This window comes from Mesoplodon mirus (genome assembly GCF_964341445.2).
Source record: "Mesoplodon mirus genome assembly, chromosome: 5".
Taxonomy (NCBI): Eukaryota; Metazoa; Chordata; class Mammalia; order Artiodactyla; family Ziphiidae; genus Mesoplodon; species Mesoplodon mirus.
In genome coordinates this window covers 44,195,926-44,213,659 of record NC_138980.1, presented here as the reverse complement: position 1 = coordinate 44,213,659, position 17,734 = coordinate 44,195,926, and the positions used below count along the sequence as shown (strand labels likewise).

General features: G+C 62.7%; 1 protein-coding gene across 10 annotated transcripts; it reads left to right on the top strand.

Annotated features, from left to right (window-relative positions):
• The first annotated feature begins 541 nt into the window (after positions 1 to 541).
• On the top strand, positions 542 to 17,527 carry SSBP4 (single stranded DNA binding protein 4). Of its 10 annotated transcripts, XM_082622209.1 has the most exons (17): positions 994 to 1,586; positions 9,679 to 9,751; positions 10,123 to 10,184; positions 10,271 to 10,355; positions 13,740 to 13,829; positions 14,551 to 14,610; positions 14,695 to 14,764; positions 14,932 to 14,999; positions 15,084 to 15,151; positions 15,481 to 15,526; positions 15,624 to 15,659; positions 15,760 to 15,814; positions 15,898 to 15,968; positions 16,047 to 16,125; positions 16,523 to 16,551; positions 16,698 to 16,805; positions 17,176 to 17,527. In XM_082622209.1, the coding sequence occupies exons 1-17, from the start codon at positions 1,528 to 1,530 to the stop codon at positions 17,203 to 17,205; spliced, it is 1,089 nt and encodes a 362-aa protein (XP_082478335.1). In that variant the 5' UTR covers positions 994 to 1,527; the 3' UTR covers positions 17,206 to 17,527. The 10 variants fall into 10 exon arrangements, with proteins under 10 accessions (XP_082478334.1, XP_082478329.1, XP_082478333.1 ...); XM_082622205.1 differs by having other exon boundaries at positions 980 to 1,586; positions 15,898 to 16,125; XM_082622204.1 differs by having other exon boundaries at positions 980 to 1,586; positions 14,932 to 15,151.
• The last annotated feature ends 207 nt before the right edge of the window (positions 17,528 to 17,734 follow it).

Below are 17,734 nucleotides of genomic sequence, written 5' to 3'. Positions count from 1 at the left end.
CAACGACGCACACGTGCACTCACACAGGAACTGCGTGTTTACACACACACTTGTGGTCGTAAAAAGAAAAAAAAACCTATGGCAAACGTTCACAGAAGCATCTAGACCTAGAGTCACAACTGGACCGCCTCCCGCCACCTAGCCCACGCACGTCCGGCGCACACTGCCCACAGGTACCCTGGCACACAGGCCTCCGCCCCCACCCCAGACACCCCTGCCCTGCGGGTGTCCTTGCCTCGGTGTCGGCCTCCAGCTCCTCTGCACACCTCCTGGGGGGGAGAAGAAGGGCCCTAGGAGGGAGAATGGGGTGCCCACTGCCTGCACCCCTGACTCCTGCAAAGGTGCTATTAAAGTTGGAATATTTACAGCTGGCAGCACAGGCTGAGAGGCGGAGCCAGCGGGAATGACGCAGTCAGTCAAGTCACCCAGCACCCACACAATTGACACGGAAGTGTGACTGTGGGGCAATGCAGGGTAGCTCCCAGGGTGTGGCCTGGGTACCCCAGGAGCTTCTTGTCTGTGTGGTGTCTTTGTGTTGCATGTATCCGTGTTGTGTGACTGTGTGTTGCGTGTGACTGAGCCATCTGTGGTTCGATGAGACCCCAGGTCCCTGTGTGGAGCCCTCGGGACACTGCGACGGTGTGCCCCAGGGTGAGGGCTCTTTCCACAGCTGTTGGAAGCTGTGGCATAGCGGTGCCGATGCGTGTCTCTGTGCGGCTGTGTGCGTATGTGAGCGTCGAGTGTGTTTCAATGTTTTGTAACAGCCACTATTTGAGCTGTGTATACCTGCGTGTATGATAGTGTATCCCTGGGCAGACTGTGTGTGTGGCGGTTCCCACCCGTGCTGGGCGTGGGTAGCTCTGCGGGGCGATACACCCAGTATGACTGCCTGTAGCTTTACGGGGCTATCAGTAGTTGTTACAGTAGCTATAGAGACTTATGTGTGCAGAGTCCTGTGTCAGAGAGTGTAGCCGCAACTAAGTGTGTGGCTGTGTTCTTGGGTGTACAATTTGGGTGTATCTGGAAAGTGTGTGTGTAGCCGTGATCAGCTGTGTCCCGCTGTGTGCCCCCGGGTGCCTGTCCCCAGTCGCACCGAGTATGTGTATCCCCGCGCCCCCTCCCCCCGCGGCGGGCACTGCGCGTGCGCGCCCGGCCCACGGTCCCGGCGGCGGGACCCACCCGCGCTCACGCCATCGCCCCTTTAAGAGCGGCGCCCGCGGGCGACGGGGAGGTGGCGGGCGGGGGCGCGCGCGGCGGGAGGAGGGGGCGCGCGCTTCCCGGAACAGCCCGCGCTGAGGGAAGAGAGGAAGAAAATAAAACCCGCGGCCGGAGCCAAAGCTGGAGCTGCCGCCGCCGCCGTCTCGGCCGTCTGGAGCTCCCCCGCGCGGACGATGCCCGCGATGCCCGCGCGGGGCTCGGGGCGGTGAGGCCCGGGGCGCGGGGTAGCTATGGCGACCGGGAGCGCGGCCCGCGGCGCCGCCTGACAGGTGTGGGGCCCCGGCGGCGGCGGCGGCGGCACGGAGCAGCATGTACGCCAAGGGGGGCAAGGGCTCGGCCGTGCCCTCCGACAGCCAGGCACGAGAGAAGTGAGTCGGTGGTCCGGGACCGTGGGAGACGGGGGCGGGGCTCGGTGGCCGCGCCGCTTCCGTGGCCCTAACGCCGGCGGGCACCGCGTGGGGCACGTGGGTGCGGGGCAGGAGCGAGATTTGAGGGGCGCGCGAGAGCGGAGGAGCTGGAGGGTCGCGAGCTACGGGGGAGCTCGCTAGACCCAAGGGGCGTGAGGGGCTTAAGGGGTCGCGAGACTTGAGGGGACGCGCGAGATTCGAGAGGTCGTGAGAGTAGAAGGGACCCGGGAGACCCGAGGGGGGCGAAATTGCGGGGGTGCGCGAGATTCGAGCGGTTCTAGAGGGTCGCGAGACCTTCCCGACGGCTGAGCCTTGGGTGTGGGAGGTTGCGAACGCGTGTGCGCGCGGAGTCGCCATTCGTGCCGCTTCCCCCATCCTCTGGGGAAGTTTCCCGGACAGGCGAGACTGGCCGCTCTGGGCGCCTCCCCCCTCCCCCCCCTCCCCCGCTCCTTACCGAAAGCTTGAGAGACGCGAGAAGGGCTTGAGGGGCGCCGGCCCCACCCCTGAAAGGCCACCTGTCCAGCCGGGCCTGGGGCAGCTGGGTGGGGCCCTTGGGGAAGCCGCAGGCTCACAGTCCTGGGGCCCCCACTTGTTCTGGGCATGGCGCTGGGCCGTGGGTAGCAGATGGTCTCAGGCTGGTAGAGGGGCAGGTTCCTAACTCCCAGACTCTGCAGTGAGGGGCGGAGAGCGCTCAGAGCTTCTTGGGGTGGGGAGGCAGCTGAGCTGTTGGGCTTGCCTGCTGGCCCTGCCACTTACCTGCCCTGTGGCTTTGGGTGAGGGAGCACTCCCTCTTAGGCTTATTTTCCTATCCTGAGAAATGCAGGCATAATAACAGTGCTGTCTCTTAGGTTTGGGGAGTGTTTGAAAGGTGCTAGGACGTGTGACTGTCTCACAGCAAGGGTACCCAACAGTTTGCGATATTGTTAAAGTGCCAGGGAAAAGAGAAGGCTTCTGATGTCTGATGGCCAATGGCTGATTTGCAGGATCCTAGAAGTCAAGCCACCTAGGGCGGGAAACCAGCTGCTGGAGCAGTTAGGAGGCTGGGTTACTGGGGAGAGGTCTCATGATAACTCTCTTTGAGGGCCAGAGCAGGAGTGAGGATTGAACGTCTGGGCAGTGAAAAGGAGCCCTGAATACGGGCTCTCTCCTGTCTTTTCTTCCTGGACTGACCTTGGGACACCACCTCTCCCCCGCCCCACCCAAGGATGAGTGTCCATTCTCTACCCAGCCTCGGGGTCATTTTGGAGAAGAGATTCTTCTGGCCAGAAGATGCTAGACAGATGACTGCCCTTCCAGACCTCTCTTGTCTGTCTGCACAGTTATGAGGTTGGGGTCCATTTCCAAGCACCATTAAGCAGGAAGACTTTTTGAAACTGGCACCTGGCTCCTGCCCAGGTTGGAAGCAGGGGGTGTGTAGCCACCCCACTCCTGGGGATCTTGGCACATCTCCAGCCATCCTTGTACCCTGGCTTCTGGGCTCTGGGGCTACCACTCCCCCAGTGGGAATCGTTCACTTGTTCAGACATGTGCTGGGCTGGGTCTTGGGGTGTAGTGGTTGGGAAGCCAGGCCCTGGCCCTGAAGAAGCCCACATCCTAGCTAGGAGGAAAGTGAGTTACTCAGCAAGCTGATGGGAGGATCTGGAGCTATGCTCTGAAAAAAGCAAAATGGGGAAGTGGGCGGTAGTGAAGTGTGAGGAGGTGTGTCAGGTGTGCAGCAACCTGGAGGAAGAGCTGATGGCTGAGGACACAGCAAGTGCAAAGGCCCTAGGGCGAGGCCAGGCCAGAGAGCTGGGGCTAGTGCCCAGGGCGGGGATGTGCTGTGTGGGCCAGTGACGCTTGTGTTCGTTCGAAAGTACACTCCAGCTCCTTTGTGGAGTGGGGCTTACTGGGGGTCGCGTGAGGGTAGAGGGCCAGGAGACCTGGGGGAGGCAGGCACAGTTATCTGGGAGAGAGCTAATGGTGGCAGCTTAGGGGGTGGCCATGGAGATAAGAGAAGGGAGGAAATAGGTTTGAGCTGGGGTGATGGTGTTTGGAGTTGCGTTTCAATCCCACTAGACAGTCCAGGAGAGATTTTGAGTCTTTGAACCGGGCCTCGGCTCTTGGCTAGGGGTAGAAGAGGGGATTATCTGACTTCTTGGCCAGAGCCATCCTGCGCTCATCCATTTCTTGTCTAGAGGGTCCTGTAGCAGCGTTGGCTTGGAGACGAGGTTTTGCCGCTAAAGAAAGTTTGGAAAACACCAGATGGTGGCATCCACTTCACTGAGGGGGATGCCAGGCCCTGGAGAGGAAGGACCCTGCTGAAGACTCAGGTTCTGGGGCACAGGAGAGCTCTCAGATGCTTGGGGCTGATACACTAGAGAGGCGGGCTTGTTACTCTGAGCCTCAGTCCCCTCTGAAACGCGGACAGCCGGCCTTGCAGGATTCTCACGAGGACTGGGGGAGAGGCTGCAGATAGAGCACCCCTCACAGGCATTCACCGATCACGCCACTTCCTGTCTCTGGGCCTTGGTTTCCTCCTCCATGAAATGGGGTGAAGGGGGTTCCACTGCTCGACTCTCCGGGACTGTTTTTTCCTCCCTGATCTCACCCTCCTGACTCCTCCTGCCCTTCTCCTTTTTCCTTCTTGGGCCCCTGTCCTGAGCCCCCTCTGGCTCCCCATCTCAGCACTAGGTCTGGGCTAGCCTGTCCCAGAAATGGACTTAGCGCCTGCTGGGTGCACAGATGGTGGGTCCCTGCTCTTGGGGGCTCACAGCAAACCGTGGTGACTGCTGGGTCCAGGGAATACAGGGAAGGGATGGCAGGGTGGGCGAGAGGGAGGCTGGGGTCTGAGTGGGCTGCCTGCAGGAAGACACAGCCTCTCCTTCTGTAAATGATGAACACTCCAACCTACAGGGAAACCCCGAGATCACTTCCCACCCAGAACTAACTAGCGCTTGCATTCGGTCACTGGTTTCAGGTCTCTTTAAATAAGATGAAGGTGACAGGGACAGTTGAAGGCCCCTGTGTCCCCTTTGCATCCCTTCCCCCTTCCAGCCCCAAAGGGTGTGCTGTCCTAAGTTGAGGGGAGAAATCTAAATGTTTGCATCGTGTGTGTACATCCTTGAACACTTTAAGTGCTGCCACGTGGGTTTAGAATAGTTCCGTAAGTGATGGTCACTGTCAGTGTCACTGGGCATCTTGTGTTTTTCTCCCAGGATTAGTTTTGTTTTTAAGATTTATTTAGTACTTATTTATTTTATTTATTTTTGACTGCGTTGGGTCTTAGTTGTGGCACACGGGATCTTCGTTGAGGCATGCAGATTCTTTTGTTGCAGCACGCGGGCTTCTCTTTAGTTGTGGCAGCGGGTTTTCTCTCTGTAATTGTGGCGCGTGGGCTCTGTAGGTTGCAGCACGCGGGCTCTCTCATTGAGGCGCGTGAGCTCAGTAGTTGTGGCACGCGTGCCTAGTTGCCCAGCAGCATGTGGGATCTTAGTTCCCTGACCAGGGACGGAACCCGCGTCCCCTGCATTGGAAGGCATATTCTCTATCACTGGATCACCAGGAAAGTCCCCAGGGTTAGTTCTGATGTGGGCACATCACCTCAGGTAGTTTGTTCATTATCCCAGCAGGCAAGGGACTCACCATGTGTCTGTCCCATCCCTAGCTGGGCTTCCAGGTGCCCATGCCGGTGGGCATCCTTGTTGGAGGGGGGTGCATGGGTAAGAGGTTCTTGAGAAAGGAGCCCCCGAACTGAGTCCTGGAGGCTGAGCAGAGCCCGTGGACACAGGGGAGCTTTCTGGGAAGGTCTTGAGGCAGTATCTGGGGGGCAAATGCTGGGATGGAATTTGTTAGTGGGGGCGGTTACTTTGGCTGCTGGGTAGGAGAAAGGCTGTAAGGGGCAAGTGTGGAGGCTGCCAGGAGGCCGGTGAGGAGGGTGGCCACCACCCTGGCTCTTAAGAGCTGAAGGCCTGGCCGTGAGGGTGGCGGAGGGGAGGGAGGAAATGTGTAGGCTGGAGAGTCCCTTAGGGGCATCGGTGGGACCTGGTGATGGATTAGATGGGGGTGAGGGGGTGACACAAGGCCTTGAGTAGAGAGGGCTTCTCCCAGCCCCCAGCAGTATGTGCCTCCAGGGGCTTTAAAGGGGGAGGGGGAGCCGGGCAGGGAGCACCTCTTACCTTAATTCTTGGTTATTATGGTAATTCTTGATGATGCAGGTAGTACAGCTGCGTTTTAGTCCGGGAGGCTCCCGTACCCCATTCTGTCACTCCTTCCCTGCGCAGCTGCAGCTTCTCCCCATGAGTACTCCAGGTCCGGGCACCCTGTATCCTCCAGATCACCGTTCCTTCTGGAGGGAGGGCCCCCGGTGCACCCCACACTCCCTCCTATCTCCTGCCCTCTTGCATCGGGAGCCCCTCTGATGGGTGGGCTCTTCATTCTGCAGGTCATTTGCTGACCAGGGCTGGGGTGGGGCCAGGATTTGGATCCAGAGCCCAGGCCCTTTCCCACAACCCATCTCAGGGCCTAGACAGTGACCTGCAAGCCAGAAGCCCTCCCTGAGTGGCGGGCCCTGGAGGTCCTGAAACAACCTGACCAGATGTCCAGGCTTCAGAAGTTTTCACTAAAAACAAAGCTGCTCACAGTCTCTGAGACTTGATCTTGATAAAAATTAAAGTACCAGCATATAAGAGAAATCAAGCAAAACTGAAAACCTTCTCTGGCTCCTCTTTGCTCTTGGGATAAAACCCCAAATCCTTAACATCAGAATAGTAAGTAAGTGCTGACATTCATAAGTGCCTACTGGACATCCCAGGAGCGAGGGGGTTCAGGGTTGGTTGGTTCATTCATTGGAGTGGCTGGGGGCCCAGGATGCCCAGTGCTGTGTAAGCTCAGGAGTGAGACGAAGTCCCCGCCCTCCCAAAGCTACATCCAGTGGGGGCTGCAGGCAGTAAGCAGAGGGCCTTGTGTCAAATGGAGATAAATATGATGGGGGGCAAGTGGAGAATGGAGCAGGGCTGCCGTTAGAAGTGATAGGGAAGCCTCTGCCCCGTGACTTTGGAGCCATGAGGGTCTCTAGCAGAAGTGTCTCAGGCAGGGAAATGGCTTGTGCAAAGGCCCTGGGGTGGAGAGGTAGAGAGTGGCCAATGTGTGTGGGAGGCACTGGAGGGTCTGAGTGAGGAGTGCTGGTGGGGAGGGGAGGAAGCAGCCCCTGGAGGGGCCCTGTTGAAATCCAGGTAAGTGATAGTGGTGGCCTGGACCAAGTGTGTGCTGAGGAAGGCAGGGAGAAGGCTCAGAATCAGGAGAGAGAGTGCTTTTCCCTTAAGTTTTCCCCCTAAATTCAATAAATGTAGTGATCTCTGGGGGACAGCTAGGTGGATCTTCACACTTGCGCCGCACCTATGTGAGTCAAGACCACCCAGGTCAGGGAACAGGACGGGAAGGAGAGGAAGAAGCTGGGGTGGGGCTGGGCCTTTAAGATGTCAAGTGGACGGCAGACCCTGAGTTCCAGGGGGAGGCCGGGCTGGAGGAACCCTGTGGGCAGCTGCACCATGTCAGTCATCAACATAAAAGCAGGAGGGGAGGCCACCCAGGGAGAAGAGAGAGCTGGGGCAGGGCGGGAGGAGGGAGGAGAGCGGGCAGTGGTGGGCTCCGGGACCTGCATCCTGGGTCGGATGCCACCCCTGGACAGTGAAGGGTGAGAGGTGATGGAGAGGGACCTAATGGGCTGGCAGCATAGAGCCCTTGGTGGCCTTAGTGGGAGCCAACATGTTCTTCAGGAGGCTCCCTGAACCCTGAGGAGAGGCTTCTGCCCTTGGTGGGGGTGGGGCCAGACTGCAGCCCCCCATGTGCTCCCCCTGCCCTGCTGCGCTTTCCTTCTGGGCAGCCTACCTGGATCCCCCCACTCTGTCTTGCTCCCTGTCTCTGTGCACCTCATTCCCTGCACTGTTCCCCCAAGGTGGTGGGGGGCCAGCTGGATCTCTTCAAACCTCTCTATTTGCCTGGAGGGTCCGTTGGTGAGCAGGCTGGGGCTGCTCGTGTCTCCTCTGGCCCCACTGACTTTTTATGTTCATTTCTTCACTGATGGACTCGGGCCTGATAGATGCAGTCCACTCGTGAAGGCTCAGGAAGCCTCTAGAAAGGGAGGGGGGTCCCAGGAGTGAGTTGGACAGGTGAGCCTGGAGGCTGGGGGGTGAGGAAGACCACTGGGCTGGAGAAGGGTGGATGCTGGATACTGCCGGGGTGCGATGTTGGAACCTGGGGGCGCCCGGGCTGGAGGTGCTGCCGAGAGGGGTGTGATGACAAGGCAGGAACCTTGGCCAGTGTTGGGGGAGACCCATGCTCAGAACTATGTGAGCCCCACAAATCCTACCCCTCTGTGCCCTGTTTCTGTCCCTCCGGTGGCTGTCACAGCTCGCGTGGTGTAATGTGAGCTGTGGACATACCTTGCCCTGGTTCAGCTGCCCACCTGGACTCCCTGATGTACCCCCTTGTACTTCTGTAGCACACACTACCTTCCACCCCACCAGATGACTTACCTCCTCCTTTGTATTTTTGCTCCTCCGTCTCTCCCCACGAGCAGGTAGCCTCCAGGGAGATAGGGCCTGGTGTGTTCACTGCTCAAGGAGGTGAATGTTTGTTGAATGAATGACTGAAAGGACGGATGGATGGATGAAGGAAGGAAGAGGGTCCAGGGCAAGGGCAGAAGCCGTGGGGTGGGGCCTGGGACAGAAGGGCTAGAACTGCCTTGGTGAGGTCTGAGCTGGAGCTGGGGGCGGGGGTGCTCTGCAGAGGGGGCTGGGATGTGAGGATTGAGCAGCCTGGCTGGGAAGGGTGAGAGAAAGCAGGAGAATGAGTCAAAGCAAGGTTATTTCAGGATGGGGCCATCAGCCAGGGGAGGGAGGCCAGCTGAGCGGGGAGGCATCTGGAAGGGCCTACAGCTTTCACCAGAGCAGCCTCAGGCTGGCCCTTGGGGAGCCCCTGGTCTTAGATCCAGACTCCCCTCGGTCCACCTGGGGCCTGGCTGGGTAGTAGGAAGACCCTGAAGGTGCTCGGAGGGACCGGTACTGGTAGAGTGGGGGCTGGGGAATGGGTGACCCTAGCGGGTGGGGAATTATCCCTCTGCTGGCGGGTGTGGAAGACAGATTGCGGGGTGGAGGCCAAGGATGGAAAGGCCTGGAAGGCAATGTGGATGGTCCGGCCTCCCTGTGTGGGCCCATGGATGGTGTTGCTGGTTGGAGCGTGGCCTGTGCTCTTGGGGCGGGCAGTGGCCGAGTTGGTGTGTCCAGGGGTACTGGGCACTGTGGGCATTTGGACAGGGCGGTGCCGTGGCAGCTGAGTGGCACTGCTGGCCCTACCTCCCATTTCTCCAGACTCCCCCTTGGGGGGCTGGTATGGGTATGTCATAGCCACCACTGGTGGATGGGAACTGATCCTGAGGAAAAGGATGGGGTCTAGGGAAACCTGGAGGAGGAAGACCTCGGGTCAGAGAGCCCCTTTTCTTCCAGGCGAGGCTGGGATTGAGTTAGGTGCTGGGCCCTGGCCACATGGCCCAGGGTGCCTGCTGGGAGACCCCACCCAGAGCACAATCTAGAGTGAAGCCCAGGAGCTGTTCCTCCAAGGAAAGGAACTCCCTGGGGCCAAGGCTGCTATAAGATCTCAGCATTGGCAGGATGGGGCCAGGACTTGGCCCATCAGGGGGTGTTGAACTGAGCAGAATTTGGCCTGGAGGTGGGGGGCTGGGGACTGCTAGGAGAGCTGCCTAGAAGAGGGGCCTGCAGGCTGTGTGTTGATGGATGTGTAGGAGTTGGTCAGGCTGAGCAACTGGTGAGGAGGCCATCTTTTCTGAGGGGTGGGGGAGGTGGGGCGAGGGGGGGACCAGCAGAGGGAAGTGAGTGAGGCTGGCAGTAGGTGGTAGGTACGATGAGGGGCTCACTGTGGGCCCCTGCCCTTCTCCACCTTCCCACCAGAGGGCAGGTACCTCACCTTAAAGCCCCTCCCAGGGACCCTCGGGGCGGAGCTTTGGGGCCGCCCGGACCTCCTGAGAGCCTGAGCCGGCCCCCACCCCTCCCGCCTGCAGGTTGGCGCTGTACGTGTATGAGTACCTGCTGCACGTTGGTGCCCAGAAGTCAGCCCAGACCTTTCTGTCCGAGGTAAGCTGGCTTGGCCAGGCAGGGCCCCCACAGCCAGCCCCTTCCTTGGCACCCACACCCTGGGGTCCTCCCTACCCCATTTTTATCAGGTCTCCGTGGTGGGGTGGGGTTGTGCCCTGGGAACTGAGGGCTGCGGAGCGGCGGGGCTGGCATCCTGGTGTCTGTCCATCCATCTGAGGATCTGCCTCCCACTCCTCTGTCCCTCTCCTCACCAAGCTGTCCCCCTCCTGGCTCCCTTGCTCTGATCTGCTGGTTTCCTGCCCCGGTGTTTCCTGGGCCCCCGGGGTTGGGTTGGGGCTGCCTCTTGGGAGGGGAAGGGGTCAGACAGGGCCAGGCCGTTAGCCCTCACCTTCCTTCCCTCTCCCCTGCAGATCCGATGGGAGAAGAACATTACGCTGGGGGAGCCCCCGGGCTTCCTGCATTCCTGGTGGTGGTGCGCGCAAGGCTGGTGTGGGGGGGACATGGGGGGGCGGGGGGGGGGCGCGTGGGGAAACCATCGTCCCCCCCTGCCGCCCACAGCGTGTTCTGGGACTTGTACTGTGCAGCGCCCGACCGCAGAGAGGCGTGCGAGCACTCGAGTGAAGCCAAGGCCTTCCAGGACTATGTGAGTCCCCGCCCTGGGGGCTGGGACCAGGGCTCACGGGTGTGAGCAGGGGCCTGTAGCCTTGGGGGGCTGCATGGCCCGAAGCTGGCTCAGGTGGGCTAGTGGGCCGGGCTGTGGGGTTTGACCTGAGATCATGGCTACTGTGGGGTCCCTCTGCCCCCCCACTGCACCCAACTCCTGACGGTCCCCATGAGCCCCACACCCTCCCGAGGCCAGCCCCTCCTTTGCTCCCCCTCACGTGAACGCTATGTGGAACCAGGTAGACAGAACCACAGCTCCTGCCTCCCTGGCTGCCCAGTTCCGTGTATGCGGGGCCAGATGGGCGGCCACCACTGCTTGTCCCCTCCCACCCCAGCCTTTCCAAGCCTTCTGGGGTGGGGGCCCAGGCAGGGGTGCTGGGGGACGGCTAACTGCCCGTGCACCCTGGAGCAGGAGAGGCCGAGCACTTGGCAGATCTCCCAACCTTGCTCTGCGACTGGGGCTGCTGACTTCACGTCTTTGGCCTCAGTTTCGTACAAGTTGAGTGGGAGTCAGAGGCCTGTCCCTAGAGGAGGGTGCGTAACGTGAGGGGGCGGGCGGCACCTTGTTGTCATGGGGAGATGGCAGCCCCCTGCCTTTAACTTCTTCACCCTGGCCCGTGGGGATTGGCCACCTGGCCCCTGAGAGAGGTTCCCCCTGCCCTCCCCCCTCCCTTGCAACCACTCTTCCCACAGCGGGCGCCTTCACATCCTGTGCCCTCTGCTCTGCTGTGCCCCTCAGGGCCCGGCTGTTCCCCGCCCTCTGCGGTTAGTCTGGGTCCCACACCACGCACGGCCTCGCAACAGAGAGGTCCCCCTGTGGAGGCGTGCAGGCCTCTGCAGGGCCAGGGTGCAGCCCGAGAAGGCTGGGGTTCACCATGTCCCTGAAGATGCCCCATGCACGCTGTATGCGCATTTATGGGAGCCGAGGTCGCTGCTGTTCACCCCCATCAGGTCCCACTATTCATGTTGTGCTCCCGCCAGAACTGGGGTAACAGAAGTGTGTGGAGCTGTGTGCGTGCGTGACTCCGCGTGGGCCCGGCTCTCTCTCCCCAGTGTAGCCCCCAGCTCCTCCCTTTGCCTCTCCCGGGCCTCTTGAGCTCTGTTTCCCCTCCCGGGCTGCGTAGACCTCCCCTCTCCGCGCCTGCCTTCGTCCCGCCCCGAGCCTGGCGCCTCCGGGGAGGGGAGAGCGCGGTCTCCCAGCGGAATGAGAGCGCTTCCTGGGGCGCGCTGCTGGTTACCATGGCAGCGGGGCGCGTCAGGGGAGGGGGGTGGCGCCCCGTCCCTGGGGTGACAGGGTCCCTGTGTCAGCAGACTGAAGCCAGCTACACGTTCTGCCCCACCTCCGCACTTACTGGGGGTGGGGTGAAGGGGCGTCCTGCCGCCTCTCCCTCGCAGTCGGGGCTCCCTCCTCCCGCCCTCCGCCCCCTGAGGGGGCTCAGTCAGAGCCTCCCGGCTGGGGGCCAACCTCGGCGTCTCCAGGAAACGCGAGCGCGCCCAGCCTGTTGTTATGGCAACGCAGGCCAGGCTGGCGCCTCCGGGGGTGGTTGATTGACTTGGGGGGTCCAGCTCAGGTCACCCGACCGGGAGGGTGGGCCCTACCCCCCCACCCTGGATTAACCCTTCAAGGCTTAGAGTTGGGGAGCCCCATCTTCTCCCCGCCCCCACACCTCACAGTCTGGAGCGGCAGCCACCCGCACCACCACCCTCCCCAACCAGGAAATGCTCTGGCGCCTGCTGTGGCTCAAAAGGGGGGCTGCCCTCCTGCCCTCCGTAAGGGTTGGGGAGGGGTGGACAGACCCAGGGCTCAGAGCTGTTTGCCTCCAGCCACTGAGGCCGGCGCCAGCGAGAGTAGCTGCTCTAAGCCATCGTGTTGTGTTTGTGGGAGAGGGCGAGGTGGAGGGCAGGGGTGACCCAGCATTTTGGAGAGGGGCTGAGAGCTTCGTTCCCCGCCCCCCACCCCCGGGGTCGCTTGGGTTTTCAAAGATTTGTGCTGGGCCCTGGGAGTGCTCTCACTGTTACCCTCCCAGCTTGGGCCTGGGTAGAAATCCATTAGAGGCTGACCTTTGAGAAAGAGCAAGAAGGGGGCAGGTGTCAGTCCACAAAGGGAAGGGTGTAACTCCAGGGCCCCTGCTCCGACCCAGACGAGGAGCCCCTTTCCCCACTCCTGTAGGGCAGGGTGCGCTGTGTGACCATGGGCTAAGTGCTTAACTCTTCGGAACCCAAATGGCTGCAGTTCCACAAATTCCTGAGTGGCCCTGTGTGCTGGCTTGTGCCAGCTGCAGGGACAGCAGTGACCCAGACAGACCAGCCTCTTCCTTTTGGGGCCTGGAGGCGGAGGGGGGAGGGCAGATGATGCAGAGACAAGAGTTAAGGGGCCTTAAAGAGAAGTGCTCTACTCAGTGCCTGCAGTGTCTTCCCCCTTCCCTGTCCTTTTGCTGTGTCTCCTCTGCCCTAAAGACTAGGCCTCTATCTCCCCCTTTCCCCCTGCTCTGAGGGCCCCAAAGGCAGACAAGCCTGGGACTTGGAACCGACCAGAGGAAGTGGCCTGTCAGCCTGTCCCCCTGCCAACTCTGGGCCTGCCACCAGCATCTCCACCCTTGGCAGACATGGGAACTCCCCTCTCAGGCACCCGGGCTTCTCCCCTCCTCCATCTGAAGAGAGGTTGGGGGTCTGGAGACCCCACTGCAGAGTTCTGCTCTTCCTTCCCCTCCTTCCTGGAGGAGGAGGAGGGGGAGTGGTCTGTACAGTAGCTCCAAGGAGGAGCCCTCTGGGAGGGAGGTTCATCTTGAAGCTGTCTATTGATTTTTCTGTCTGTTGGTTTGAGGTGTCTTGGGGGCCCAGCTAAGCTGCATTGCCAGGCAGGAGGAATCAGGGCTGGTTGGCTTGGGCTGGGAGTGGGGGACTGTGCCCCCGCCCATCTGAAGTTAGATTCAGACCAAAAGAACAAGCCTGTGCTAGAAGGATGTGGCACGCACTGGAGTCCTGGGTGGATGGCATTTTCAGACCCCCGGAATCCTCAGGGTGGGGACATTAGGGGCTGAGGTTCCTGATCACCTGGGCTGTGGGCTCAGCCAGGCTGGGCCCTGATCACCTCCAGGGTCACAGGTTCAGCAAGGAGGCAGAGCCCTTGCTGAGGGCCACCCAGCACATCTGGTTGCTAAGCCAGGGTGGGGACGGGCCGCAGCTCTTCCCTCACCTAGAGCCGCCTCCCCCCTCCGCCCCCCACCCCGCAAATCCTCCCGTGCCTGAGTAGTTGGATGGCTTGGGTTCCTTGTTCCGTGGGGCCAGCTGCTTGAGGAGAGAAGGAAACACGTGGACAGGAAGTGACCTGACTTGGCTCTTGCCATCTCCCCCACCCCTGCAGAGCGCTGCAGCGGCCCCCAGCCCGGTGATGGGGAGCATGGCTCCCAATGATGCAATGGCATCAGGCCCCATGGCACCCGGCTTCTTCCAGGTATAGCCGGGGCTGGGGCTCCCTGTCTCCTGACCCTGGGTGGGCTTGTGTGGGAGGGTGACAGGCAGGGGCAATGACGGGGTGGCTATGCTCCTGCGGGCCTCGATAGTGCCGGTGAGGGAGGGGCCCTCTGGCCTGGGCCCCCGCTGCGGGAGGGGGCGGGGTCTCTGCACTAGGCCTGCGCCTGTGTGTGTCGGGGCGCCTGGGGCCCGCACAGCTTGGCTCGCTGAACCACGGGTCCTGCCCATGACCTTCCCCTTAGGGTCCACCCCACCCCCGCCACGTCCCGCAGATGGGGCTAGTTGGCCCACACTCCTGCCTCCACGGGTGTCCCCTCCCCTCCCTGGCCAGGCTCAGCTGAGCCACAGGAAACGGTGGAACTTCGGGTGACCTCGCTCCTCCCAGCCCACCTGGTTCTGTCCTCCTAGGGCCCCCCCAGCTCCCAACCTCCCCCCACAACCCCAACGCCCCCATGATGGGGCCTCAGGTTCCGGTAAGGACCTGTGGTGCCCGGCCCCCTCGAGTACGCACACCCTTCCCCCTGGCTCTTGGGCCCGTCCCACTGCGCTCCCACGCCCCCGGCGCGGCTGGCTGAGGTCTGCTGGCTTGTCCTGGAGGAGGGGGAGTGTCCAGCCTGGGGGCCCGGGTGCGGCAGGAAGCGGGTAGCTTTGGGGGCTGAGTAGGTGGGGGGAGGTGCTGATCCCCGGCCCACCTCTTCCAGCCCTTCATGTCACCGCGGTTCCCAGGGGGCCCTCGGCCCACCCTGCGGATGCCGAGCCAGGTGAGAGAGGGATGAGGGGAGGGGGGCAGGACTTGGGCCGGGGTGGGGGCACCCACACTCAGTGCTGCCACTCCCCCTCCACAGCCTCCCGTGGGCCTACCCGGCTCCCAGCCCCTCCTCCCTGGCGCCATGGACCCCTCCCCACGTGCTCAGGGTGAGTAGGGAAGCTCCCGCTGCTGTCCCCCGCCTCCCCGGCTCCCGTCAGGATCCCAGAGCCAGTTCCCCGCCGTCCACCGTGCAGGAACACCCCCAACCCCCAGCACAACGCCTGTCCACACCGGGGAACGGCCGCGGCCTGAGCCCTCTTCCTTCTGCCCCCAGGTCATTCGAGCATGGGCCCGATGCAGAGGGTGACGCCTCCACGGGGCATGACCAGCGTTGGGCCCCAGGTAAGGGCTGGGCCCAGGCGACAGGGGAGCTTCAGGGGCTGCCCTCTCTCGGCTTGCCCTCTCACGGCCCCTTTACCTTCACAGAGCTACGGAAGTGGCATGCGGCCCCCACCCAACTCTCTTGCTGGCCCGGGTTTGCCCACCATGAACATGTAAGGCCCTCAGGAACCCCCGGGAGTGTGCCCATGCGGGCCACCACCCAGCTTCATGGGCTGGGTATGATGGGGCAGACCCCGAAGCCGCACAAGAGCCCCGATACTGTTTACACCACTGCTGGGTGGGGAAACTCAGGCTCAAAGACCAGTGAGTGATGGATGGGGTTGGGATTTGAAGGCTGGCCTGGCATCTGTGCTTGGTTACTTCTCGGCCAACATCTGCTGCTTTGAGGGCACGTGGGGCAGGCTGGGGGTGTCAGGGAGTGTGTGCTGGGGGGTTGTGTACCGCCTGGCTTAGACCCAGGGTCCACCACTGTCTGTTCTAGGGGACCCGGAGTGCGTGGCCCATGGGCCAGCCCCAGTGGCAACTCGGTGAGTGTCGGGATGGCGTTGGTGGGGGTGGGGGGGGATTAGGAGTGTGCGAGTTGGTAAGAGTGAGCGGACTGCTCACAGCTGCCTATCTCCCCAGATCCCCTACTCCTCCTCCTCCCCTGGCAGCTACACGGTGAGTGATGCCGAAGCTGGGACACCCGACCTGGGGGCAGGGGTTGTGGGGTGGCAGTTGGAGGGCTTTTCTCACCTTCTGTGTCTCCCTCTGTGTGCAGGGACCCCCAGGAGGAGGTGGGCCCCCTGGAACACCCATCATGCCCAGCCCTGGAGGTACTACAGCCTGGGCGGGGCATAGGGAGGGGTGTGTTTGGGTGAGGCCCTCTCACACCCCGCCCCCTCACGTGCTGCCTCAGACTCCACCAACTCCAGTGAGAACATGTACACCATCATGAACCCCATCGGGCCAGGCGCCGGCAGGGCTAATGTGAGCTGGGGCTTGCGGGGGTCGGGGTGGGGGCGGAGAGGTGGTGGCCCGAGGCCCAAGCTGCTCCTCTGCCTGCAGTTCCCGCTTGGCCCTGGTCCGGAGGCCCCCATGGCCGCCATGAGTGCGATGGAGCCTCACCATGTAAACGGATCCCTGGGTGAGTGGGCGGAGTCCCGGGACACACAGACACCCACACACACGCCCCCGCCCCGCTGCTTCGCGAGCCTCGTGCGCCCCCTGGCGGCCCCCTTCAGCCCCTCCGCCTCTGTGCTCAACCGGCGTTGGGGGCGCGCTCCGAGCTTCTCTGGGCTCAGTGACTGGGGCTGCGCTGCGGGCAGGGTCCAGTAACTAAACCGTGGGGACGCCCGGCCGCCGGCACTGACCCACCACCCCCGATCTGGGCCCTCCGCCCGGGACCCCCGGCGGTGCCCCAGTGGGCTGGGCCGAGGAAGGGGGCGCGGCCGCCGGGGAAGTTCGGAAAGGGGTCGGTGGAGCCGGCTTGGCGGCGGCGCAGGCGCGTCTGAGCCGCGTCACCGCCGTCTGTCGGTCCACAGGCTCGGGCGATCTGGACGGGTTGCCGAAGGTGAGAGGGCCGCGCTCCCGCGGGGGGTGGGGGGCGGGGCTGCGGGGTCGGCCCCCGTGGAGAGGCCTAGTCCTGGTTGGGCCGCGTGGCGGTCGGGGCCTGGCCCGCGTGGCGGGGTGTTCCGCTCTGACCGCGGCCGCCCCCAGAGCTCCCCCGGCGCCGTGGCCGGCCTGAGCAACACCCCGGGCACCCCGCGGGACGACGGCGAGATGGCGGCCGCCGGGACCTTCCTGCACCCGTTCCCGAGCGAAAGCGTAAGCGACTGCGTCGACTCCCCCCCCGCGGCGGCGTCGGGCCGGAGGGGCCTGGCGGGCAGACCCCGGCGGGGCGGCCGGGGGGCCAGAGCAAGACCGTGACCGCGGCGGGCCAGGTGGGGGGGCGGCCGCGGCATCCTTCCCTTCCTCCCGCCTTCCCCTCCCCAGGCCCGCCCTATCGCCCCGCCCCGCCCACATCCCACCCCAACCCTGGGACCCGCGGCCCAGGGCGGCCTCCCCACGCATCGCCACCTGGTCCCTTTCCATCCCACGTCCATCCCGCCCTGTCCCCCCTTCCCCCCGGGGGCGGGTCCCAGCCTAGGCCGGAACTGAGCCGGCCCCCGCGCGCCACCCCCTCGTCTTTCCGCAGTACTCCCCCGGGATGACCATGAGCGTGTGATGGGGCCGCAGCCCCTTGCCCACTGCCGACCTCGGCTTCTGCCCAGCGCCCCTGCCCGGGGCCAAGGTCCAGGGGCTCGGGTGGTCTGCAGGGTGAGGGTCTGAGGTCACACCGCGGGCAACTGGACTCCCGGTCAAGGCTTGGATGGCTGGGAGGCCCCGCGCGAAGGACTCATTTTATAAAAAACACAAGGACCTCAGAGACGTTCTTTCCCCTCCCGCCATTTCTGTTTTGTCCAGGGGGCTCCTTGGGGGACTTCTTTTCCCCTGGAGAGCAGGGGTGGGCCCCATCAATAAACATAACTCGATTTTGGTTTTTGGCATCTGGTCTCGGATTTCTTCACTCTGGCTTAACAGCCACAGCCTGCTCAGCCTAACCTTCAAGGGTGGTGGTTAGGCAGAGCCCCCCTCCCCCCGGGGGTTCTGGAAACCCCCTGAGAGTTGGGACAGCAGAGTTTGGAAGAGTAGGTAGAAGTCCAGCTGGTGGAAAAGGGAGATGTGGCTGGTATTGGGGGCCGTTAGGGTTAGGT

What these genes read in the sequence shown, in the direction of transcription:
- SSBP4 (XM_082622200.1), top strand. Translation starts at nt 1,528, where the DNA reads ATGTACGCCAAGGGGGGCAAGGGCTCGGCCGTGCCCTCCGACAGCCAG. An exon ending in GACAGCCAGGCACGAGAGAA is followed by an intron (nt 1,587 to 9,678) that starts GTGAGTCGGTGG and finishes TCCCGCCTGCAG; the next exon opens with GTTGGCGCTGTACGTGTATG. An exon ending in CCCTGCGGATGCCGAGCCAG is followed by an intron (nt 14,611 to 14,694) that starts GTGAGAGAGGGA and finishes CCCCCTCCACAG; the next exon opens with CCTCCCGTGGGCCTACCCGG.